General features: G+C 44.5%; 1 protein-coding gene across 2 annotated transcripts in view; it reads right to left on the reverse strand.

The window, feature by feature from the left end:
• ATG2B (autophagy related 2B) overlaps positions 1–27,580 on the reverse strand; it is a 1,072,129-nt gene that overhangs the window by 706,495 nt on the left and 338,054 nt on the right. For both annotated transcript variants that reach the window (XM_086937744.1, XM_086937743.1), the window contains exon 15: positions 4,298–4,571. In XM_086937744.1, the coding sequence (XP_086793870.1) occupies positions 4,298–4,571 (274 nt within the window). The remainder of the gene's footprint in view (positions 1–4,297; positions 4,572–27,580) is intronic.

A 27,580-nucleotide genomic window follows, 5' to 3' on the forward strand; every position in this document is an offset into this window, starting at 1 on the left:
CAAAGTGGACACCTCTTGAATGGGCTTCTTTCCATCGTAGATCGAAGATTGGGTCGAGTGTGGAAAGAAAAACCGTCTGATTCCTCGATGTCCTCTCAAAGCAAAGTTACCGGTACAAAACGAAACGATACAGACACTGTCGAAAGCCTTTTGGCTTTGTAGAAAGTTTTCCTAACTTGAGCTAAAATAGTAACATCCGAACCCAATGGCGGAAAAAAACAATCTGAGGATGAAGAGGATGCCCATGCGCACTGTAGTCCAGGGGAGGAGCCACCTATCTCGTGATACTTCGAAGACTCTTCCAGGACAACAATGTGCAATCATCCGGACCCAACACTAGGCGGCGATCTATGCACAGATATGAATTCAGCAGCCCACATGCCTCGAACATTCAGTTCAGCATATACATAACTGACCAATGGATATGGTCATGTAGCTTGTTTAATTCTAGCTATTGTACTACATGCACTAGAGATTCTCTCAGTAGGCTGTGACATTTCTTCTACAATCTGTTTATTCCAGATAGACTCCTTGACAGATATCAGTAAGGATCTCATCACAACTAGGCCTGGGCGGTGAACTCTACTCCATTCGCAGAGTTTGATGAGTTTTCTGCACTCCACGGAACTTGTGGACTGCAGAAAACTCCACGGAGCATAGTGCAGCAGAGTTTTTTCCTTGCTCACGCTCGCCAACATTAAGATGGTGAGCAAGAGCTGGCGCTCAGGTAGAATTTCTACTGAAGAGTCAGGAAGATCAGTGCAAACGCCATTTGCGCTGACTCCGCCACTTGTGGAACTCCGCAGTTTTTTATTGTCACTTCCAACTCCGTCCAGGCCTAGTCAGACTCGCGCTAGCTGCGTGGTCTGTTCCTAACCGATCTCCCCGTTCGGTGGTGTAATGACCCCCTGGCCACTGTCCCTCCACTCCCTCTGCTCAGGTGTTTTTGGTGACCCTGTTAATTAAACACCTATAGTGGGTTTTCCTTGTTTCTTTTGGATTTCGTGCAAAACCTTTGTGGGCACTTCCCAGATGTTACTGGAATCTGATTTTCACCTTGTATATGACCTCCTTTCATTCTTTGAGATTGTCTGCGTACACAAGAACTCGCACGTTTTTGGCAGTTCATTACGTGTGACCGTCATGTGATAGGAGGCACGGTCTATTTAGATTGCATCCTACGTGTTCTTGATGCTTGACTTCGATCTTCCTATGGGAGAAAAGGCTCCTTCTACCTGGCTCTAGACTTCCTGCTTCCTGTATTTCCCCTGGGTCCCTTATTCTGACAGCCGGTTGGATTCTTTGTCCTTTACATCAGACCTGCAAACAATGCTCCACTGGTTTCAGGACACGTAAGGCTATGCACACCTTCGTTGTCATTTAAGTTCCACCCTTCCCTCCCCAGGTCAGTGCACTGTGCCTTAGTCAGCCTCACAAAGAGTTTTGGTCACTCGCTCCATGGACCTTGAATAGCGAGTTACTCCTTTGTAAGTCCAGTATTGTGCAGTCCGGCCCCTTGTGTGCTCTGCCTGTTCTTTTGTTTGAGACTTTATTTGGCTGTCTAGTCTGTGGCTTGATGTCCTGGACTATTTCCTATGTTGCTAATAGGAACACTTGGATTACCTCCTATGGATAAATAAGAGTTTCTTTGATTGATGCCTTACACGATACTGGTGAGCATATACTTCTGGTGTTTTAGAGAAAAGTGATCTTGGGGAAATACTCCGTGTGCTCTTCCATTTCTTGAATGATACTTATCCCCTTTCTGTGTTTGTTTTCCTTAAAGGTGTTGCCTGCGGATAGTTGCTTTCTTTTCTGTGTCATTACTTTGAGGACTTGTACTGAGTACCAAAAATGAGACAGCCACCCTAACTCCATGAGAATACATTTCTCCTTATTTTCCTTTTTTCTCCTCCCTTTCCTCTTAAGGTTAATCGCCCACATCTGTTCACCAGTCAGTGTGGAGGGTTAGCCTGGAGGTGAAAGGCTGGGCTATCTCTGTTCTCGCTGTACCTGGATTTCAGGTGAGTGGAACTTTTGTCAGATCTGCCAGCCTTGCTGGAATGTCTTTGTGATTCTACCATGAGATTTGTTTCAGACTTAGATTATGTACTCGTTTTAGCAATTTGTTCTATCTGGTCAAGGTTATTAGGAACAGGGGTGTTTACCTACATGATCACCACAAGTTCATCAATTGAAGGTCCCAAGACTTGAGCTTTCAGACCCCTTTGACTGCACAGGTTTTATTTTTAATTATACTCCACCTATCAGTGTGCCTGCACTTGGAGTTTTCTTTTAGTGCTCTTTAACGCTATTTGGACTCAATTAAAACAGCATCACAGCTTTGGTAGTTGTCTCTCAAGCTATTGTTAGACACAGATCTATGTGTTGTTAGCTGGGTGATACTACCTGTCACCTGCATGGGATTCTTTTTAAACATACCTCTCCAGGATATAAGAGAGCCTATTGGTGAGCTACAAGCCTCTGCTATTGTTCTGATCTGAGTGGTCAGGAAATCTCAGAACTTTCATTTAGAAATTTGTGTGGATCTCTCCTTTAGCTCTATTTCTTATACCCTTAATACAATATGTGGTTCTGGTGAATATTCCTATCTATCTAACTGCTGATTTGTAAGGAAAACAACTTATGTTTCTGAGTAGTTACTCCAGTTCTAGTAACATGTATGTTTATATGTAGCATATAGATGGATTCCTTCAACACTGAATCAGCTCAAAAGTTAGCACACCTTTGAATGTTTTCATTACGTAATAGGTCTGAGAAGAATGAATGAGAAATTGAAAATTACTTCCCAGTAGGTTTAATTACTTTAAGTCCTATTCTTGCACTCTTCAGCCCTGAATTATCACTTTATCAGCAGTGCTATTAATGTTTTTATGAGAAAAGAAAATCTATAGGTTGTATGTGCAAACAGGAATTTCTGCTATGACTTCAGCACACCTGCCCTACAGGTAAGTGAACTGGCTAATATCTGAGTAGCATCTTAAAAGTTTGGTAAGAAATCTGAGTGATAATCACAGAAAAACTTTTTGGCAGAGTATTTACTTAATGGTTTCTTAACACCATAATAGCAAATAACATAAAATAAAATTCAGATACACCCTAGACTCACATTTAAAAGAAAACAGAAGATAAACAAAAGACATTTCTATTCATTAAGCTCATTGATATTTCCAAGTAATTAATACCTATCCCGGATGAGGCTGGAAATTTTTTTGGGGCGAGTAATATGCTACTCCGGAACCCAAAAAGGATTAGTGGTGAATTAGTATAGGAAAATATGAAATTAATTTGAGCGGTGGACATGTTAGTTGGATTGAAAAGTATAGTGGAGGGATAGAAGAAGGAAGGGTTTGCATTTGTATAGCTCTTGCTACCCCATATGAGATGTTGAAGTACTTTTCAGCGAGTAGCACATATACAGGAGTCAACTGAATACTGGACCCTGGAAACAGGCTTGATGTCCCCAGATACTTGCCAAGATTAATGGATGATATAGTTTGACTGATGATTGCACACAGAGAGGCAACAGAAAATAAATCCTTGCATACTACCAACTACTTATTACAGTTTTGGACTTTGTAGATCTACTCAACCGTTTCTTGAGGATCAGTTTGGATAGGAGGCATTGTCTCATAATCCTCGGGAGGGGTTGTTTTTTGGTTAGTTATGTTACACACTATGGACCACATGTATCAATATTGGAAATAGAGATTACTCAATCGTGACTTTCTGAGAATCGCAACTAGGCAATCACCATTCCCAATGTATGAAACCCCATGAGTTTCATTTAGCGATTCCCAGTGAGACGCAAATCGACCCACCTCATGAATATTGTATGAATATTAGTGAGGTAAGTCGCAATTTGCGACCAAGTGGGTATCCCTAAAATCATGGGGATGGTGGCCTGTTGGGGGTCACCAGACTACCATGTCCGGTATTACTTTTAAATAGAGCAATATATATTTTTTTGAATGCAACCCGTTTTCCTTAAAGGAAAACAGGTGCTTTTGAAAATCCTCTGAGCTATTGTGGTTCAAACTCAAGACAATGGTCTGTTAAAACATTTACGCTAGTAGGGATTTCTATTGTTACTGTTCCCCAATCAATGACCCTTCCTCTATTTTCACTTAAACCCCTAAAAAGCAGCATTTCTGTCACAGCAAATGTGAACAGATGTGTGATATTCCCAACATAACATTTAGAAAGAATAATTTAGGTGTGAGTGCACTCATTTAAAAGGTTTAAATGAAATAATATCCAGGAATTTAGTAATCACCTGTTAACTCCTTAAATGTAAGTTCTAATTTCACTTGTTCTGGAGAGGTACCCCCAACAAATTCAGTTTTAAATTCTGGGTCCATAAACTGAAGATACAGGATCTCTTTTTGCAGTGATTTCTTGAACCATGGTCCTCGTTCTTGGTCAGAGCGCAGATCAGGTATTGGGAATCGAACAGCAAGATTTATTTCTGGGGCATTAACATTAACATACACACGACAGTTGGATGGGGCACGAGAATCATCGAGAAAAATTTCTGTAAAAGCCTTGTGCTGGAAATACAAGAAAAGAACAAACATTGTTATGAATTTCTTGAAACACTTGTGTCTTAAGTTCCAATTAATACAAGTATAAACAACATGTCATTGTAATTTAAATGCAAAATGGAAAGACTGGGTACAAAACTCCTTCACACTTTGTACAGGTGTGTGATATAATGTCAGACCATACCCCTAAGAATATATCTTCCTAACAGCCGACATTCAAGCAAAGTAAACAATTCGAGAACAGGGGAAGTAATGAGCCAATATCGGATGCTGTAAAAAGGCATGTCAACCAGAACATAAATTATATGGATTGCAGGCAAACAGAGAATTACACAAGCAGGCAGGCACGAAAGACTTTACAAAACTCTGTTCACATCTAAGCAAATATGTTAAATGTATCCTTATTCACGCTGTCTTTTTAATCATGCACCATTTGTCCTTCAGCTATAGACATGAAGGGTCACTAAGCACTTGCTCAAACATCTTTGGAGGCCATGAGAACATTTATTTCTTGCCTTAACTTCTGTTAGGATAGCTTCTTGAAGACAGACACATTGGGAGGTAACTTTCTTTTAATCTTTATTTTAAAATTTTCATTAATACAACATTCAACAGTGGGTGTAGCCGACGGCCGAGCAAGATGGCTGGCAACTGAGAAGGCTCCCATAGCCCACAGCCTACATTCCAGTATATCCAACATATTATCCATGTATTGTGCCATCATAAGGTGGGTCGCTGATGCCAGGAACCTACCGCTGCCATCCAGTGATGTTGTAGGGGGTCGGTGACACAGACCAGGCAAGAGACGCTGCGAGTCCTGTATCCGTGGTCCATCCGGGACCTCGAGAGACGTGTGGTCCCGCAGGCAATGAATTAACATCGGTAGCACGGCAGAAACAGATCGCCACCCACGCAGCGGCACCGGAACAAAGTGCCTCATCATAAGCTGCAATCAGTGGGAACCGGGTCCCGGTGGACAGGAACGTGTCTTACAATAGAGGGAGAGAGCTGGGTGCGGCTGACTCACTGAAGTGCCCGGCATTGCGGTTAAAAAAGTGAGAGACAGCTGCAGCGGAGGTTTTGGAAGGCCTCCGGCAGCGAAACTATATTGTGGCAGCCGGTGTGATCCGAGCAGCCAGAAGGAGATCCCGAGACAAAATCAAAAGGTGACAGAGGAGCGGAGGAGGCCTGCGGTGCTAGGGCCCGGGTGCACAGGCCTACTGGGGCATGCCTGATATCTCCCCGGTAGGCCCACGACAATCCGCTCCACACTGACCCCAATAGGCACACATCCGACTACCGAGTGTAACAAGCATTGGAAATGCAATAGGTCTCGCATTAGAAAACTTTGAGCTATTGTTGTTGTGGAAATGTAATTATTTTTTGAGTTATGTTTATGTTTTTCCAATAATAAAAGTTTTAATTTTGTTCTTTGAAATGGCAATAGTTATCAAAGTAGCAAATGTTAAACCTATAGCATTAGTAAAGGTACATGTTTAGTTTTTCCCTGTCTTACATGTATTGATCTGACAATTCCCAATGGAGTAGAATTTTTCTAAATAATTAATACTGACATAATATTTGTTGTAATTTATTATGGTACTAGATTTAACATTCGTAATTTATCACTTGACTATCGACGGCAGAAAGGGGCGCCAAACGATGGCAGGGGGAGTTGGTATCCTTGGTTTGCTTGCGCTGGACGGTAGGGGTCAGGCATGGTGCGATTGGGGGTTGGTTCTGGGCAGTCGAGGTGCGGGGTGGGGGGATATGCGGGCAGCTGCAGTGCTTGTGGCGGCTTGAATGGTGGTGTAGTCTGAGGAGAGAGGGCTGCTGATACAGGTTGTGAGGTGGGGAGTTGGGGTGTCAGCCGCATGGGCCGCTCTGGAGCATAGTGTTGTAATATAGAACGTTACGGCCATTAAGGGGCTCCCAATGGCTTAGGGGATGGTGCAGTGCAAGGCGAGCAAGAGGTGGGCGAGGTAAAGGGGAGTGGGGGGATTGTTGCACCAACGCAGTGCCCTCTTGCGCAGGACGTGGGGGGATTGGCAGGCATCCAGGGGGGAGAGAAAATAAATGATTAAATAAAGTTTTCCATGTAGCAGAACGGGCGGGTTGCAGGCGGTGCTGAGAAGGGGTGGGCGGAGATCGGAATTAAGTGAGGAGATGGACGGGGCAGCGGGGGCGACTTTAGGAGAGTCAAAGGGCTGCGTCGGGTGGGGGGCATGTGGTGTGTCAATTGGTGGGTGGTTGGAGTTGCAGTTCAGCGTTGGGAAGGGCAGTGCTAAGGGAGCAAGTTGGAGGGAGGTAAAGGGCTCCACGTGGGCACCAACACAGGGCAGCCAAGGTGGAAATGCACAACTCGCTGTGAAGTGTGTCAATGGTTTCATTGTACTGAACCACTGCTCCCTTATGTGATGGGAAGAAACAAAATGAAATGTGAATGACACTTTAGCATGCCATATAATGACGATGCTGACGAAAAGCATATATTATGCGTTGGAAAACTGTTAAAGCTTGTGAGAAATCTAAAGCCATCTGTAGACGAGACCTAAAATAGCCTTTATGGACAGAGATGATTTTAACAACTTTCGTTTTATAGTGCGACTCCCTATCCTCTTGAAGGTCTTAGAGAAACAAGTGTGCCCATCGAATCCAAGAAATACCCCTTATGAAAACCTTTGGAATAACCTGTAATCTGAGATCATAACAGTTTTCAGTAAAGAGATGTGGGCATGGCTCGGCTTTGGGCTGGCCTTAGGATCAAGTAAAAACAAGTAAAGCTGGTGGCAATGAAGCAGGGGGCGGGGCAGCGGAACCCTTTGATGTAGCCGTGAAAGTGCAAGCAATTAGGGGGGAGGAGAAGTGAGGCACAGATGGCTGGCTTTCATGTGCACATGCTTCTTAGGTCAATGCGCTTGCGCATTGAGCCTTGCTTTTCACGGGCACAGCATGAAATCGCCCGATGGTTGAGCTCTCGTTAAGCCCTAATATCTCTCTCAAGCTCAATGCGCAAGCGCATTGACAGGCGAGACCTAAAAAAGGGGCAGAGGACCCTGCTAGTGCCAGCAAAGGGGCCTGCACAAGGTATGGTGGAAAGGCAGTATGGATTTGAGGGAGAGCCATTGAGTTAAAAGGACGGAAGAGAATCAAGTGAAGGAACGATGCCACAGAGACACAGTAGAAGCAGACTAGGTCGTCACAGCGAGCTGTAACTTAGTGTCTTTCACGAGCTGATCAAGCAAACCACACTGGGGTTGGGAAGTAAATGAAAACCTGCCCCCCCGCCCCCACACAAAGGGGAATTTACCTTGTGGGGTGAGAGCTTTGAATACGCTTGCCATGCTGGTGCTCCGGCGAGGGTGGAGGGCCAGCGAATAGTGACAGTATCACCAGGAGAAAACAGACAGGCCGAGTGGAGCAGCAGTACATCCACAGGCAGGCGGCAGCAATTGTTGAACTGCCCCACCACATCGCTACATGATGTATATAATGACTTTACCAAAAAAGTTTAAAAACAGAGACAAAGTTTCCTGGAAGTTAAAAAGGCCCTGAGAGTATCACCAGGAGTAAACAGACAGGCCGAGTGGAGCAGCAGTACATCCACAGGCAGGCGGCAGTGATTAACCAGGTGAGTTGCCGGCAATTGTTGAACTGCCCCACCACATCGCTACATGATGTATATAATGATGGGTGGGAACGTGTGGTTCCCACCAAACAAAATTGGATAGGTTTGCCTGGCAGAAGAGCCAAGATGCCGCGGAGTGCTCCCAAGACCCACTACAGCCTCTTACCCAAACATCCACTGCTAAAGACAATCTCACTTTGCAAGACATTAGGACAGCCTTAAACAGAGTGCATGCCTCCCTTGAAACACGTATAGGCTCTGTGGCCACAGAGATCTCACTTGTCAGGCCTGATCTCAGAAATATGAGCGCTAGAGTCAAATAGGTGGAGAAGACAGCATTGAATCTGCAGACAGACACTGAAACACTCAAACGTCAAGTCTGTGAATTTCACACCACAGGTAAGACACTTGAGGCCAAACTTGATAATGTAAGAATTATTAGTGGCCCTGAGAGGGCAGAGGGACTGGCAGCAGATCTATTCGTAGAGGACCTCGTCCTAAAGCACCTACAACCTTCTGGCCTCTCAAGATATTTTTCGATTGAACAGGCGCATCATGACCTAAGACACCCCCCTCCCCCCTCCTGGCTGATTCTAGCCCGCATCTTTAATTTTCGAGATTGCAACGTCATACTGCAGCCAGCCCGTAGTGCCCCTCCAGAGCACTACAGAAACTATACAATTACTTTCTTTCCAGACTTTACCAAAAAAGTTTAAAAACAGAGACAAAGTTTCCTGGAAGTTAAAAAGGCCCTGAGAGAGAAAGAGATGAAATAGAAATCTAAGAGAAATCTAAAGAAATCTTTATGATTGTGAATGACCTGTGCAATGACAAGAGAACATTGAGAAGCCTGGCACCTACTCAAGCGCTCTGCAATTCCTTGAATAATTTCTTCTTGGACAAACTTTCTACCATCAAAGCCAGCATACCCAACACTGCCAGCACGGAACCACTGGAAATACCCGTCCGATTCCCGCTCTGCTTCACGCGGACGATGCCGTGATATTGGCTCGTACCCCCGCGAACTCCAGAAGGCTTTGAATAGATACTCAGAGTTTATGGGGAGCCTAGAGTTACACATAAACGTGAAAAAAACATATGTAATGACAGCAGGCCCAGGGAAAAAAGTGGCAAAGGATATATACCTTAATAAAGAGAAACTTGAACTTACTGGCCAATACCCATATTTGGGCATTATTATTGACCATAAACTAAATTGGAAGCCTGCTATTGAGGTAAGAAGACACCACCTCATGAGAGCAATTTCTGCACTCATAAATTTTTCTCAAAAGCTGGGTAAAAGGCCACCCGTAGAACTGTTAAGGATATACAGAGCTAAATGTCAGGCAGTCGAGAACACCTTTTTAAGTTTTTTGCTAGCGGTACCCAAAAGTCAAGTCAAGTCAAGTCAGAGAATTTATATAGCGCACTACATACCCAGAGGGTCTCAAGGCGCTTAGGAAGGGGAGGAGGATTACTTGTCAAATATCCACGTTTTAAGTTGCTTTCTGAATGCTAGGTGGTTCTGGGTGAGGCGAAGGTGAGCGGGGAGTGAGTTCCATGTTTTAGCAGCCAGGTATGAGAAGGATCTGCCTCCCATGGTGGTCTTGTTGATGCGAGGTACAGTGGCGAGGGCTTGGTTGGAAGAACGTAGTTGGCGGGAGGGGGTGTAGAAGGACAGTCGTGAGTTGAGGCATTCCGGTCCGATGTCGTAGAGTGATTTGTGTGCGTGGGTTAGCAGTCGGAAAGTGATTCTCTTATTGACGGGTAGCCAGTGGAGGTCTTTCAGGTGACCAGAGATGTGTTCGTTGCGCGGGATGTCTAATATGATCCTGGCTGAGGCGTTTTGGATTCGTTGGAGTTTCTTCTGGAGTTTAGCGGTAGTACCTGCGTAGAGGGTGTTTCCGTAGTCCAGTCGGCTCGTGACCAGAGCATGGGTGACTGTTTTCCTGGTTTCGGTGGGGATCCAGCGAAATGTTTTTTTGAGCATGCGAAGAATGTTGAAGCAGGATGAGGATACGGCGCCGACTTGTCTGTTCATTGAGAGTGAAGAATCCAGGATGACGCCTAGGTTCCGTGCGTGGTCAGTCGGGATGGGTGCTTTTCCAAGGGCTTCCGGCCACCAAGAGTCGTCCCATGCAGAGGGGGATGTACCTAAGATGAGGACTTCTGTTTTGTCTGAGTTCAGTTTCAGACGGCTTTGTTTCATCCATTCGGCAACTTCTTTCATTCCTTCGTGTAGGTTAGTTTTGGCGGTGCTGGGGTCATTGGTGAGAGAAAGGATTAGTTGAGTGTCATCCGCGTAAGAGATGATGTTGAGGTTGTGTTGGCGGGCGATGGCCGCGAGGGGGCTCATGTATACGTTGAAGAGGGTGGGGCTGAGTGAGGATCCTTGTGGTACGCCACAGATGACTTCAGTGGCCTCGGACTTGAATGGTGGAAGGCGGACTCTCTGGGTTCTTCCGGTGAGGAACGAGGTGATCCATTCAAGTGCTTTTCCTTGTATTCCGATGTTATTGAGGCGTTGTAAAAGGGTGCTGTGGCAGACTGTGTCGAATGCTGCAGAGAGGTCGAGGAGGATGAGGGCGACTGTGTCTCCATTGTCCAGTAGAGTTCGAATGTCGTCTGTTGCTGCGATGAGGGCGGTCTCAGTGCTGTGTTTTGCTCGGAAGCCAGATTGTGAGGAGTCGAGGGATTTGTTGGATTTGGCCAAAATTGAACCAATTCTCCCCTGGCACCGAATCTGGACTTCGGAAAAAAAAGCATTTACCCAAAAAATAATTGCAGACTGTATGCTCCTGGACTACTCATACAAAATTAGATGGTTATCATACGTAAAAAGGTTTTTTAATGACCTAGGACTGGGGAGCTATTATTCAGCTCAAGTACGGTCCGGGCAATAACAAGAAAGACCTTGAAAGTAATGGCCCTTAGTCATCTGGAAGAATTACGAATCGCGAAGGAAGTATCTAAAGCTTCGGTTCAACATGCAATGGCGGGTCAAACCACTCTCTTAATCCAGCCATATTTAGCCTTTAACCTCTCTACATTCGAGATATTGCTCTTGACGAGGTTTAGGCTAAATATTTTCCATCACTTGGTTACTTTTCCCGAGAGAAACAGTTGGGTTTCAATTTTACCACCTTGCCCTTGCAATGAGATTTCTGTACAGTCAACCATCCACACCTTTTTGTTCTGCAAATTTTATGTTGGGCATCGAAAGATTTGGTTGCTACCTTTGCTAAAATTGTTGGGTATTAGAAGATGTCATCTAGCATTGCTACGCCTGCAGTTTCTAGAGACGGAATGGATTTCTAAACACATAGGTAAATTTCTGAAATGTATTTATAGACACCGAATGAATCTGTGATAGTTCCTTCATGAATTGTTTTAGATAGATTCAGTTTTACTATGTATTAGATACTAGGGTTAGAGCTCTCGGTTGTTATCCTTGGACATCGTGTTTTATACTGATTTGTAACAAACTTTTAAAAATGAACTATCTGGTTTTTAACTTATGATAAAGCTTTTATGGTTTTTCAAATTTTAAAAGACCGAATAAAGAAATATTCATTCATTCACTGGAAATATGTATCCAGTAATCTATCCACACTAGACCTCCTCCGAACCTGTTCGTTCCAAAACATTATTAGATCTCATGACTCATGTTAAAACCGGGTCTCCAAATGACAGCTGTCCACCTTATGTCTTGAGGGACATTTTTTCCGTCATGCCTCACAGTGTACTTCCTTTCCTTAACGAGTCACTCGCTCAGGGCAAGGTACCCAGCGCCTTCAAGAACGCTACGGTAGTTCCTCTTATGAAAAAACCAGGGGCCGACCCATCGAACCCCTCGAACTATCGTCCTATATCTCTCCTCCCCTTCGTGGCCAAGATCTTGGAGGCCCACGTGGCCAGGTGCCTATCCAACTTTATCGAACAATCAGACTACTTAGAGCCAAATCAAGCTGGCTTTCGGCCAGCGCATTCAACTGAGGCAGTGATTCTCGCAGTTCTGGACACTCTCAGAGCAAATGCGAACAGGGGTGTCCACCAGGCTCTGGTGCTCCTGCAAATTGTACAGAACCAGGCAGCAAGACTAATCCACAAACAGCCTAAATGGCTGTCTGCCAGACCTGGGCTGCTTAAACTCCATTAGCTACCGATGGCCCAAAGGGTAGCTTTTAAGACAGGATGCTTATGCTTTACGGCCCTGCACTGTAAAAGCCCCAAATTCATCAGTAGCATGATCATAAAGCACATTCCACACCAAAGTTTACGATCGGCTTACCTGCACCTGTTAACCACCCCGACCATCAAAAGCAAACAGCAAGGAGGGTGCCGTTTCTCTTACCTCGCCCCTAAATTCTGGAACTCCCTACCCCTGGAACTCAGGAGCTGCAACAACCTCCTGGGTTTCAGAAAAGCTCTGAAAACCTGGTTGTTCAAGCAAGCCTACGCATAGATCGATCCGTGGCGACAATACTCATGAGTAGCGCCATGAAACCCCCGGGTGACCGTACGCTCTAGAAGTTTTTATTAACATATGAACATAACATAAATACACTATGCTCTTTCCAGATAAGTTGTGGGTGGTGGCAGAAGGAAAAGTCTGGTTCTTCTCAATCCATGAAGAAACATGGGAGTGGCTGGATGGAAGGCGACCAGTAGGAGGCTCCTGTCCTAATGCGAGAGGCGACAAGTGGATAACGAAACCACTAAGGAATTATGGCCAGATGTATGAAAATATTTTGCAGTTGCAAACGGTGTGATTCGCAAAATTTGTCCGTTTGCAAATGCAAAATGGTCATCACAAAAAATGCGAATCCATATTTAACAAATACTAATTGTGCAAATATCAAATTGCGAATTCGAAAATTTGTAATCGCAGACAAATGAATAACCATTCGCAAATTGTGAATGTTCCAAAATTTACGATTTTGCACATTCAAATTACCACCTATTCCAATCAGTTGGTAACCAGGTGCAAACTATTTAAACAGGCCCAGAGAGCCTTGGAATGCTTCACAATGGCAGCGCTGTACGTCATAGGGAGGAGGATGAGGATTCTTGAAGCAGCACAGAGAAGGTGGAGGAGACAAAAACATATTTTTAGATTGCACCTAACCCTGTTTCAGCAGACAGAGGAAGAAATCCATGACAAACATAGATTAGACTCTGCTACAATCCTAGACCTCATAGCTGAACTTCATCCACTACTGCAGCATCATACTGGCAGGACCTAGGCCATTCCCACACATGTGCAGGTCCTATGTTCACTGAACCTTCTAGCTTCAGGGAGCTACCAAGGTGTGATAGCAACAGGAGGCGCCTCCCAAAGTGTGCTTATGCGCTTTTTTAATGCCTTCTTGGACACAATGGTCCAGAGGATACACCATTACATTAGATTCCCCACTACACCACAGGAATTGTAGCAGACCAAATTAGATTTCTACCAGATAGTCCACTTCCCCCATGTAATTGGGTGCATTAATGGTACACATGTAGCCATTTGTACCCCCTCAAGTAATGAGTACGCGTTCAGGAACAGGAAATACTTTCATTCCTTGAACATCCAGGGTATATGTAATGCCTCACACATAATAACTGACATTGTGGCAAAATTATCTGGCAGCACACACAATTCTTTCATATCGAGACACAGTGGTATATACAAACATCTCCTTGGGAGTGGATTTGGCGATGGATACCTGCTAGGTAAATGTATGTAACACAGTCTGGTAGACTCTCTGGATATGGTGAAACAGTGTAGTGACTAATCTATTGCCTTTTACCCTGTTGTTGACAAGCGTATATGCTGTGTGCTCCTTCATACTCACCCCATACCTGAATCCTGAAACTCAAAGTGAAAGGAAATATAATGCTGTGCATAAGTCGACACAGCATGTGATAGAGCGGACCTTTGGCCTACTGAAGAGTAGGTTCCCCTGCCTACACAAAAGTGAAGGTGCGCTGCAGTATAGGCTGGAGATGTGTTGCAAAATAGTGGCCACTGGTGCCATGTTGCACAACCTTATGACAACCAATGGCATACCATTGGACCTGACAGATTCTGAGTCTGATAAAGAGAATTAACCGAGTCAACCTCGCAGAGCAGAAGACGGTGCAAGGGCAGCAGATGACAGGCAAAGACATGCCGAAATAACACTGAACTTTCTTAAAGTGAGTACTGATGAGACAATGCTCTTCATGACTTATTTGCTACTATGTTTTATTCCCCTTAATCTCAGGTAAACTGTATGCACACAGCTGTCATCATATGCCATGTGTATAAATCTGTAGGACAACATAGGATTTAAAAGAAACATGCAAAACATTCTGCACTGAGCATCAGATGAAACAGGTTACTTCACCTATTGGCATGCCTTGGTCACATCACTATCTACTTTTTATGGGAACGCACAGCACTGGAACGGTCAGTGCATACACTGGCCTCCCGTGATGAGGCCTTGGATGCCGTACCTTGCTTCGCACTCCGCCGTCTGGTCTCAGTCACCGGGGCATTGATGCTGGGGAGGCTTGAGGTCCCATCATTATCCCCTTCACCCAGTATACTTGTCGCAGCTATCGTAGCAGTCTGTAACTATTGTACAGCAGTGGTCACTTGCACCAATCCCCTGGCTACAGCGGTACTGTAGTGGGCATTTCCACCTGCATGGCCCCAGTGCATCTGGATAGGACACCTGTGGCATTGCTCTGACTGTTTATTGCCTTGGTGTAACCATCCAAAGCGGCCTAATAGGTGACTTTGTCTGCATTTGGAAGTATGCTCCCTCTGCATGGTGTTGCAGTGGTCTCTAATGGCTTCTGTCATGTCCCTTTCTGCATTTGCCCTATGGACCTCCACCACTGTGATGGTCAATTCCCTGATGCTTTCCCTAATGTCCACCATGATGTTCTTCAGACGCATCAGTTGGGTTTGCATTGACATGTTTTTTAATTGCAGGTGCTGCACTTTCACAATGGTACCCTCCAGACCAGCAGAGAGAGGAGCCCTCTCCTTCCTCAGCAGCACAGTGTGTTTTTGCTCTCCGTCTCCTGCGATTTGTGTTGTGATGCTTCAAGTGGGACTGGTCTCTTTGGTTCTGTGCCTGCCCATCTGGCATCGACTGCAGCTCTGCCTGTCTTCGCCTTCTACCTCAAACTCCTGTAGTTGGCCACAGTGTACCTGCGTGTTATTGGTGCAGGTGTTGTAGGCATTGTGGTGACTGTCTCTTCTTCCCCTGTCTGTTCCTGGGTCTCCACTGGCTCATCTGTTGCTGTGTCGTCACCCTGTGGCGCTGGGGTATGTGTGAATTTAACAGAACTACTTCAATGAAAAAGGATTTGATCTATCAAAATATGGTGTGTTTATTGATTACTTGAATGTGGTTCTCAACTTTGCCTATGCTGCTAGAAATTTTAAAAAATCTCAATCTTGTGTGCCTGGCTACATCTCCAATGACCCGTAATCAGAGAGGTCCACCTCTAAGAGGATCAGTGTGTATCCTGATGTCTATGGAATACACACAATGAGTTAAAATACCCCTCACACACCAAAAGGGCCCTTGGTGTCATGCTTCATCATCGGGGTCTTCCCGCCCGGCTGCCGGACGGGGCAGTGCTGCGACAAGCGACTACGCTGGAGCACCTTTTAAATGAGGGTGCTATGTGAGTGAATTGGAGTGAGTGTCAGTGGGGTCAGGAGTGATGAAAAAGTGGTGTTAAAAAATACCTGGCCTAGTGATAGAAAAAATTATTTAATAAACACTGCTGGTATTATTAAAAACGTGGTGTCGGAAAGGGTAAGCGGGTTAATGGGCTTACTTTCCTGTGCGGGTCAACATGTTTTGGAGCGCCATGCCCCTTCGTCAGGACCGGGGTCAGATCCCCCTCTCACTCACTAATGTATCTCCACAATAAAGTGTATGTACAAGAAAAGGTGTGGTGGTAAATAAATGTATCAATGTGTATAGATATACAGTTTATATTAATACACTTCCCTTGCTAATGTTAAGATACTATTGTAGTATGCCTGAAAGACAAGAGCGCGGTATTATTAATGCGCGGATCCCACAGCGCTAATCTCTGAATTACCTGTGGGGAGAGAAAGACAAACATACATATAGTAGTAGTCTGGCGTCATGGACCCCCTAAAGAGCTCCATAGTTTCAGTAATTATAGAGGTGATTGACTTGACATAGTTCAGCACACACACAGATGAGGTCACACACTATTTACAAAAACAGTACAGTGAATTCAGCTGGAGGAATTCTGTATTTATTATTTTTTATATACATACTTAGCAAGTTGAGGAAAAATGCCCCATGAGCCAACTCTAGACCGAAGGGTATTCGAGGGTCCAACTGCAGGTAAGACAAAATATTGAAAAAGAAGGAAAAGAAAATAGGGGGTTTCTAGTGCCAGGTTTTAATGGTAAGTACCTTCTAAGATGTGGTGGTGAAACCACAAATGCCATTATGTTTTCGTATCTCCCAATCGGCTATGCCGTACTTACTCAACCCCCAGCCTCGTTGTGCTTCCTCCTCCGTCCGTGGCTTCCGTGATAGTGAGGATGGAAGCATGGACGGGTGTTTTTATAGTGGTGTTAATAGGCACAACAGGGATGGTCTAGTTAATTAAGGGCTGCTGACTCCGGACAGCTGTGTCCGAAAGGAAGGGTGCCTAGGTCTCGTTAACGCGGTGGCCATTGTTAACTAGTCACCAAACTATTTTATGGCTCAGGGAAGATTCTACAGGTCGCAGTAGCTAATCGCCATGTCGTAATCTTGTTTTGGTTAAATTAGAGTGGTTCGCGAGGTCGAAAAACCCTGTATTAGTCCCGTTGCTTCCAGGTCCACTGTGCGCATGGGCGGAACTGTGTTCCCGGTCCGCGCATGCGTGGTAGAGTGTTATCTACCCGGGCATGGGCGGTAGAGAGGGCGAGACACCGCGCATGCGCGGAAGACTGTGGCACATTGTTATAGGAAAGGGTTTGTAGATCCAATAATTTTGGAAAGGGTTTGTGGATCCATTATTGCGAAGGACAGTATTTGCAAAGCTCATAATGTACAAAACGGAGTGGCTCTTGTATACCATCTGGGCATTGTTTTTTTAGAAAGAGAAAGGGAGGGGGGGGGAGGAAGAGGAGAACCTGCTGGGTATTAATGGGGTAGAAGACTTAGTAGTATGATACATTTAATGTTGAATATAGCTTATACTTATAAAAGTGGCAGGCTTCTATATTTATGGATACTGTAATGCAATTATTTGGTAAGCACAGAAATTGACAGCAGATTGGGCTATATTGTCTTACAACATGGGGCTGGTCAAGAATTTAGTTGCGACCAGGGTATATCATCGTTTAGTCCTGTATGATGTGTACCCAACCGATGCACCCATCGTTGCTCCTTCATTAGAAGGTTTTTGTCATTATTGAAAACCTCGATGACCGTCCATCTCAGATCATGAATGCTGTGACCCTTTGTCACATAGTGTGTCGCCATTTTAGTGGTGTTTTTTTTGCAGCGCACATTGCTGCGGTGTTCATTCATACGGATTTTCACTGGTCTGCTTGTCATCCCTATATATTCTTTTTTACAGGGACAGGTGATTAAGTAAACCACATTGCGGCTGTTACAATTAGTAAAAGCGCGTTGTTCCCATGTGGTTTGATTGGAGAATGTGATAGTGCGTCTTTTTTGCGTGTATTTACAGGTCGCGCATGAGCCACACGGGTGGTGGCCTCCAACTTCTGTAAGTCCGGTGGGGGCGTTGGACTCAGTGTTTTTAGGCCTTGTGTGAACCAACATATCTTTAAGATTCTTGCCTCTCCTATGTGAGAACATGGGTTTGGGGAAATCGAGTTTGCCACAATTGAGCACTCTCCAATGTTTGTTCACAATTTTGGTGATGTGGTTGGAGTTGGTGCTATATGTTGTCACACAGATGGGCCTTGGGTCAGGCTCCTTGTTACCGGTTTCTTCTAGTAGGGCCTCCCTGTTGTTATTGCGGGCTCTTTTTTGGCCTCTTTTGACAATGGCTTTTGGATAGTTTCTATTCAGTAGTTTGCATTTCAAATCTGCAGCTTGGGTCTTAAAATCCTTGATGTTACTGCAGTTGCGTCGCAGTCGGAGGAATTGCCCATAGGGAAAATTCTCACGTAGGTGTCGAGGGTGAAAGCTGTCGTAAAGTAACAAACTGTTTTTAGCTGTGGGTTTGAAATGTGTGCTTGTTTCTAGTTTCCCATCATTGGGGTAGATGTTCAGATCGAGAAACACAAGGTTCTCTTTGGAAACAGTGTGGGTAAATTTTAGGAATCGATCTTGTTGGTTTAGCCATTCCATAAACAGGTTGACTGAGTCCTGATTCCCCCTCCAGATCACAAATACATCGTCAATGTACCTCTTCCACGTAACTACGTGGTTTCTATAGGGATTCTGGTCGTTGAGGATCTTGGATGTTTCCAGGTGGTGTACGTATAAACCTGCCAGACTTGCGGCACAAGTACTCCCCATACTTGTGCCGTGCTTTTGCAGATAATAAGTATCTTCATACTGAAAGTAGTTTTTCCTCAGTGTTAGGGAGATGCATTCAAGTACCACCTGTCTTGGTGTATGGTATTTCCAGGGGGTAGAGAAAAGAACTTCTTCTATTATCTCCAAAGTTTCTTGGTGGGGAAGACTCGTGTAGAGACTCTCTACATCCAAACCTACTAAGAGGTGTTGTTCTGGGTCGAACTGTATCTCTTTGACCAGCTGTAGGACAGCTTTTGTGTCTCTCAGATAGGTGCTGGTTGCTTGCACAATGGGTCTGAGAAATGCGTCAGCAAATTTTGACAGCGGTTCAAGGATTGAATCGATACCTGATACTATAGGGCGTCCAGGTGGATAAGGGGCATCTTTATGAATCTTCGGTATCGTGTAAAAATACGGTGTTTTGGGGTTGTCTTGAATCAGAAATTCACTTTCTTTTTTAGAGAGCCAATCGTGTGCTGTGGCTTCTTCGATCATTATCATAATACAGATCCTGACATCCTCCGTCGGGTCATCCCTAAGTATTTCATAGGTGCGCCTGTCTTCCAACAACTTCCTACATTCCCTATTGTAGTTTTCATAGGTTTGTATGACTGTGGCCCCGCCTTTATCGGCCGGTTTAATCACAATGTCTTGGATGTTGGCAAGCTCATGTAGAGCAACTCTCTCTAGTCTGGAGATGTTCTGGAATCTATTGCCTGTATCTGTGGGTAGTTTCTCTAGATCCTCCATCACGGCTTTCTCAAAAGCCAGGAGTTCTACCGGCATTGTACAGTCAGGTGGAGTAAAGGTGGATTTTATCTTTAGACCTGTGTCTGATTGGTCATTAGTCTCATTCTCAGAGTTCTGAAAAAATGCTTCTTGGTGGGGAAGACTCGTGTAGAGACTCTCTACATCCAAACCTACTAAGAGGTGTTGTTCTGGGTCGAACTGTATCTCTTTGACCAGCTGTAGGACAGCTTTTGTGTCTCTCAGATAGGTGCTGGTTGCTTGCACAATGGGTCTGAGAAATGCGTCAGCAAATTTTGACAGCGGTTCAAGGATTGAATCGATACCTGATTCTATAGGGCGTCCAGGTGGATAAGGGGCATCTTTATGAATCTTCGGTATCGTGTAAAAATACGGTGTTTTGGGGTTGTCTTGAATCAGAAATTCACTTTCTTTTTTAGAGAGCCAATCGTGTGCTGTGGCTTCTTCGATCATTATCATAATACAGATCCTGACATCCTCCGTCGGGTCATCCCTAAGTATTTCATAGTTGCGCCTGTCTTCCAACAACTTCCTACATTCCCTATTGTAGTTTTCATAGGTTTGTATGACTGTGGCCCCGCCTTTATCGGCCGGTTTAATCACAATGTCTTGGTTGTTGGCAAGCTCATGTAGAGCAACTCTCTCTAGTCTGGAGATGTTCTGGAATATATTGCCTGTATCTGTGGGTAGTTTCTCTAGATCCTCCATCACTGCTTTCTCAAAAGCCAGGAGTTCTACCGGAATTGTACAGTCAGGTGGAGTAAAGGTGGATTTTATCTTTAGACCTGTGTCTGATTGGTCATTAGTCTCATTCTCAGAGTTCTGAAAAAATGCTCGTAATTTCAATTTTCGTATGAACTTTTTCATTTCCTGGCAGATTTTGAATTTGTCCATTTTGTTGGATAGGTTCACCACTAGGTTCCCCGACTGGTTGATGCTGTCTGGCTCCGGGTTGACACTCCTGGGGGTGCTGCTGGTTGTTGGTTCCAGTGTACCTGGGTGCCCTTTCGGTTCCTTCCCTTTCGGGGGCCTTGGCGCTGGCCTAAAAAAGGCGGTGGGCCATAATAATTGTATGCGGGTGCTTGTTGGTTCCAAGGTTGGAACTGATTGCCCATATAGGGTGGCATTGGTGGGTATTGCATGTATCCCGTTGGCCCTTGATAGGGTGCCCAACCTCTCCCACCTTGTGGATATGGTCTTCTATGGGATTGTGCACCACCTCTGGCTCCCTGATAGCTGTTCCTGCTCGAACCTGAACTATTGGAGCTTGTGTCTGAGTTGTCCGTATCTTGATCACTATTGTGATTCTTGGACACATAATCTTTTTTAATATAGGGATATATACTTTCTTGTGTAAATCCCTCTGTATCTTTCTTGTGTTTCTTATATTTGTTTTTCTTTAGGGTTAGTTCAAAATCTGTAATTTCTTGATTAAGTTCCTCAAGTCTCTTTTTGAGGGTGGCTGGAGACAGGTAACTCTTAATTTTCACCTCCAGTTTTGTTATCTCTATTTTCATAAAAAATAATAAGTACAGAATTCCTCCAGCTGAATTCACTGTACTGTTTTTGTAAATAGTGTGTGACCTCATCTGTGTGTGTGTGCTGAACTATGTCAAGTCAATCACCTCTATAATTATTGAAACTATGGACCTCTCTTGGGGTTCCATGACGCCAGACTACTGCTATATGTATGTTTGTCTTTCTCTCCCCCACAGGTAATTCAGAGATTAGCGCTGTGGGATCCGCGCATTAATAATACCGTGCTCTTGTCTTTCAGGCATACTACAATAGTATCTTAACATTAGCAAGGGAAGTGTATTAATATAAACTGTATATCTATACACATTGATAAATTTATTTACCACCACACCCTTTCTTGTACATACACTTTATTGTGGAGATACATTAGTGAGTGACAGGGGGATCTCACCCCGGTCTTGACGAAGGGGCATGGCGCCCCGAAACATGTTGACCCGCACAGGAAAGTAAGCCCATTAACCCGCTTACCCTTTCCGACACCACGTTTTTAATAATACCAGCCAGTGTTTATTAAATAATTTTTTCTATTACTAGGCCAGGTATTTTTTAACACCACTTTTTCATCACTCCTGACCCCACTGACACTCACTCCAATTCACTCACATAGCACCCTCATTTAAAAGGTGCTTCAGCGTAGTCGCTTGTCGCAGCACTGCCCCGTCCGGCAGCCGGGCGGGAAGACCCCGATGATGAAGCATGACACCAAGGGCCCTTTTGGTGTGTGAGGGGTATTTTAACACATTGTGTGTATTCCATAGACATCAGGATACACACTGATCCTCTTAGAGGTGGACCTCTCTGATTACTGGTACTTTCGCAAGAGGAGGACGTGCCCACCTCGGTGCCTTACAGCACCACCTCTTCCTCCCCCTTTTTTGATTTCCCTACATCTCCAATGATGCATTGCTGGGTGGTAGTCAAGAAGTGGACTGGAGTGAGAGTTTACAAAAAATGCTTCTATACTTACTAGGAGTGCATTTTGTGAGTTATGGGCCAAGTGTAGTTTAGAATGCATCCTAACTTGGCAGGTGATTGAGGCAGCTGAGCTGTCGAAGTCTGTAACACCACTGATAGGCTGTAGGGTCGTCTCTACCAAGTCCTCAAGAGGCGTAGACGCAGGTTGGGTAGATGATCCTCCGCCAGTCCTCTTGGCGTCCGAAAGCCTGCTTGCCACTTTTCTTTGGCACTTGACTGCAAGTCATACCAGGGCAAACGTAAATCTTCAATGGAGCATTGTGTGACCCCCTACAATTTAGATTTTTGCTTGGATGTCCAGCCACATTTTCCTTTTCTCCGACTCTGGTACATGGAGGGATTTTTTCCAAAGAATTGTTCATGGGTCTTGACCATTTCCTCAATTAGGACCTCTAATTCTTTTTCACTGAATTTTATTTTTATTTTATGTCCTACAACCTCCTTTGCCTTCTCCTGTGATGCTTTCTGGGTATTTGTGCCTGCCTCTGCACTCTAGATGTTCTCCAGAGTGGTGTGCTTCTGCTCTCAACCTCCTGCACAGCCTCATGAACAGCATGGGAAACCTCACTTCCTGGTTGTGAGGTCATCATGCTGCATCAGAATAGTAGAGTCACAATTTTGCGATTCTTTAATTTGCAGGGGCGGCTGCTCTCTGAAAGCAGCAGTGGGACGGTGTAGTGGGGATATGGTTCTGCTTGCACACATTGCTATGTTAGCATAAGTGAGTTAGTTTCTCAAACGCCATTTTCCCACTTTTGCACACAACACTACGGGGCACATGCATCATTGTAAATTGCATTCGCAAATGGGGCGAATCGCAAAATTTGGCCATTTGCGAATGCAATTTCAATTTTTGGGATGCATCACCATTTTTGTCCTTTTTCGCAATTTAAGAAATCGCAAAATTGCGATTTCTTAAATTGCGATTTCTTAAATTGCGATTTCTTAAATTGCGATTGCATTTAAGGAATCTACAATTGAGATTCCTTAATTGCAATGCATCAAACTTAAAAAATTTGCGAATTCGCAAATAAGGGGAGCAAATTACCATGAAGTTGACCTTCATGGTAATTTGCGAAAACTTTGAAAAATGCACTAAAGTGCATTTTTTAAAGTTCCATTTTACACACACACACATGCCCTTGGGGCATGTGTGTGTGCAAGATGTACTTATAGGCAGATTTCAGGGGTGCAACAGGGTGTCCTTAGGTCACCCCTGCACCCTTGAAATTGCATTCTCAATTTGCGATTCTCTAATGGAGAATCGCAAATTAAGAATGTCTTCACATTCATTCCTATGGGCCTCTAGGCCCATAGGAATGGATGGGGAGGTATTCCTTAATTGCGATTCTCAATTAGAGAATCGCAATTAAGGAATTTTAAGAAATCGCTATTTTTTTTAGCAATTTCTTGATGCATTGCAGTTTGCAATTCCTTAATTGTGATTCCTTATTTTTCGCAATTAAGGAATCGCAAAAAGCAATATTGATGCATGTGCCCCATAATGCCTCTGTTCCCATGTAGACAAAATGCTTACTTTCCTTCACATGAGAACGGTCTGCTTTTCACTTCTCTAGACTTACACCGTGACCTCAAGTCTGTACGGAGTGTTAAAGGTTAAATAACAATGTATGCTGTTGATTCAGGTTGATCGGCCCACGCTCTAGACACAACACGCACACAGCTGCACATTTCTGAAATTCAGGTGATTTTAATATTGCATTGCATGCATTAAAAAGACACCTGGAGAAACCTTTTCCATCGACAAAGAGCTGTGCTGATCTGGGAAGTGATTCACTTCACCTGATTTTGGAGGTATGAGGTACCCCGTTTTAGAGATCTTCCATTATTATAATACCTAGCTCCTAGCAAGGGGAGGGTGGTACACAAGACCTGATTCCACTATCATTATAAGAAGATTTCTCCCTTTGTTTTTTTTGGAATTGTAACAATGCTGATTGTACTGATTTTATGCATCTTTTTACTTATGTTAGTAAAGATACTGCATCTTAGAGCACGTAGTTAAAATAAACATTTTAAACTGTACCGTGTCTCTGATTACTCACATTGGTGGACCTATATGAGAATAAAACATAAGAGTGTTCTTTATTCCCACTATTCCTGAGAGGTTCCTAAGTCGCTTGTTCTGGGTTGCCTAATCATTGGTAGCTTCGCTGTAGTACGGAGAACGAATGAGACACTGATGCTAGTCGGATTAGGGTTCTAGGCACTGAGTTGGGTTTTTGGTACACCCCAAAACACCAAGGTCCTGGTTTCATGCGCATATTTCTGTGCATGAGCAGAATCCCCGCAACATGGCGCACCTAAGATTTGGTCTTATATTTGAGACGCTTTAGTAGTGCTTATATTTGTCCACAATACCCTCAACTCCTGTTCCCGGTTGGCGAGAGTGACAAATTAATCTACCTATATAAATGTGTTATAGGTTTATTCAAGCTTGAGATTTAAAAAAGGTTCACATTTTTAATTACTACCCTTTTTGTGCTACAATTTATATAAATTGTTTTTCTTCTCTATGTCCTTATGGGTGATATTAATATAGCTCCACATAGTCGTGCAGCGCTCCGGCATCATCCGACGCAGTTTGGAGTGCCTGACGATGGTATGTCAGTGAACTTTGTGGTGAGTGCAGATGCTGCATACCCCTTTGAGCTTTTCTACTCTTGGGTTACGTTTCCTGCGATAAATGCGGATGATGAAACATTTCATTCCTACACTCCCATCGCGACACCTGTGAATAATACTCTGTATAGGACACAAGAGATTCCAATTTCGGCATGGCAGCATCACATTTTGTTTAATGGCGCCCTCCTCGACACTGCGACTCCGGATCGGTTAGGCCCTTTATCAATTCCTGGGGCCTCTTGGCCGGGTTCACACCTCATCCATGTTATCTAACTGTCCCTGTTGCCAAATTGCGTCAACTACATAGCTCTATAGTTGGAGTACACAGGGCTTTAGTACAATATGTTTCACGCAACCTCCAGGTGGGGGCATCTGGGGTTGCTGCGCAACCAGTTGGACCAGCCGGGATGTCTATTAGTCCCATCATGGTTAATTCGGTAATGGGCCTAGCGCCCCCAAACTATGGACGATATACCTTATTGGCTTGCTGAGAAATTTGACAAACTGGAAGCAGTATTTCCAAATAAAAGTCCTCTGGAAAAACACAGGATTCTCACAATTAGTTTGCAGAAGGATTTAGTGCCAGAGGTAACAGATTGTGAGAATTGGGGACCGGAGGCAGCTGTTGAGTTGGGAATGAGGTTTGTCGGAGTGTTTGACGTAGTTGCTGATCTCATCCTTGCGAATGTCAAGGGCGATGCAGTTAACTTTCAGGTGTCTAACGCTTTGCGCCTTGTCACCGATGCCGAAAAACCCAAGCGTTACCGAAAATCATTGCGGAGGCTTATAAGATCATTGACCGCAATAGTTTGGGTGTTAAGTTTTTTGCTAAAACGGCGTCAGAGCCGCAAACTCAGACGGCGAAGTTTACTAAAGACGACCGTCCTAGTTTTCCAAAACAAAATTGGAAGAATAAAAAACAGGAGAAGCAGCAACAGAAACAAGGGTCGCGTCCTGCGTCACCGATACTAGTGTCTACTGTGTGCATATATGATTCGCGCAACTGCGCGAGAATTAGGTCTCTGATAAGATTTCAAGTTCCTGATCAACGTTCTCCTCGTTCTTCACAGGACACATCGGGCACGCAAACCACTGGAGGAGAACGCGGCAGAGGTCGGGGTGCCCCACAAGGACGTGAACAGTCCAGCCCGGTGTACGGTAAAGGCAGGCAAGACGACTTTCCACGTCAACGCACTCAGTTTCAGAAAAATAAGGTTGCTGCTTAACCGCAAGGTATGCCAGGGTTGGTGAGAACAAAGCTTCGGAACCGGACATGGGCATTAACGCTGCTAGACAGCGCAGCGGAGGTTACAATAGTGCGGCAAGCACAGCGTCCATATCTGAAGGGGACACATTTATCTTTGTGGAAACTGCTGACACTAGAGTGGCTCCCCCTGTCAGACTATATGATATAGTACTTTTGACAGTGACAAGTGCTTAGATACCGGGTCGGTGATTTGCGCTATATAAATACATGTACATTTACATTTACATTTACTAGTTATAGTGGGCGGAACAATCCCTAGGGGTGAAGGGGGAGGGGAGTAGGTAAGGCGACCCCCCACTCACACAGTATTTAAACAATTGGAGCCTCACCTACATACAACCGCATCCATATAAAAGACCAACAAGATAGGGACTATTTATCATTAATATTCCCAGGAATTTGTCCAATCACATAAATCCTTAGGTCAAGATGCGTGCTTATTATAAAATCACACAGGACCACATACAGTTCACCCAAAAAAAGTATGAAGAATAGAGAGAGTACCTCATGGTAGAACAACCCGAGGGGGTTCCCGGTTAGTAATTACCGGTATACCCACTTCTCATCATTGGCCACTCTCTCTATGTGAAAAGATAAACGTGCACTAGAACAGAGTAATAGTGCGGACGTGAGAATAGTAGTGAAAAACACAAATAGTGACAGACGTATCAACACTGACACACACAAGGTGCCCACAGAGTTCTAGTGAGCACCTTGCACCAGTCTAATCGGCCCTTATTGATGGTGGTTGTAAAGTCAACCTTATAGAAAGCTATCCTAGTGGTAGCATGAACCAGCAGTCTTCAGGCTAAGACTTCAGTAGGCGAGTTAAGCAAGTTGTTTTACCATATATAATCCCTTGAATACCAAATGAAAGGACACCACACAAGGTATATATCAAATATATATGTATTTAATCTAAACACAACCCCTCTGCACTCTTTATGAGGTCAAAGGTAAAAATACAATGCAAGTCACAAAGTTAATATAAGATAAGTTGCACAGTATACGTTATGCCCTAGGGGCCTCACAAACCATATACTAAGAAAGTGGTATAAGTACCACAAGAGAATTAGAAAGCAGTCCTAGGGCCTGTAGAATCGCTGGGGCTACACTAAACAACCAAAGGTTAGGAAGTAGGAGACCCACGGGAGCCGCGTGCAGTGTCTAAACACAGACGCGGGTTCCCATTGAATTTATATGGAGATCGTAAAAGATGCAAAGTTACAATTTAAGGACACTTCCGGATGGACTAGGATGGAACCCTTTTAAACTAAGACACTTCGAGAGTCAAGACCCACGGGAGCACCGGAGTACTCGTGTTACCTCACCCAGGGAAGTCTGGTGCATAGGTGTCTTTTTGTGTCGGGTTTCGTCGTCGTTTTCTATGGAGAGCTGCAAAGAAACGCTGCAGGCGACCAGAGGAAAAGTTTCCGGGTGGATCCAAGGGTGGATCGGAGATGTGAAGAACCTGAAAGCAGAGGGGACAGAGTCTGGGTCACTAGCCAGTGACCAGGAAGGTACCAGGAAGGAACCAGGCGATGTTGGGTGCTTTAAGGTGAAGAAGGTGAGTTTGTCTCTTCAGCCACGAGGTACAGAAGGCATCGACGATGACCAGGAGCTGGATTCGAGCTGTCCCGCGATGTATCTAGATGACTGCGGCGTCGGTATCCGG

Source organism: Lissotriton vulgaris, chromosome 9 (genome assembly GCF_964263255.1).
Source record: "Lissotriton vulgaris chromosome 9, aLisVul1.2, whole genome shotgun sequence".
NCBI lineage: Eukaryota > Metazoa > Chordata > Amphibia > Caudata > Salamandridae > Lissotriton > Lissotriton vulgaris.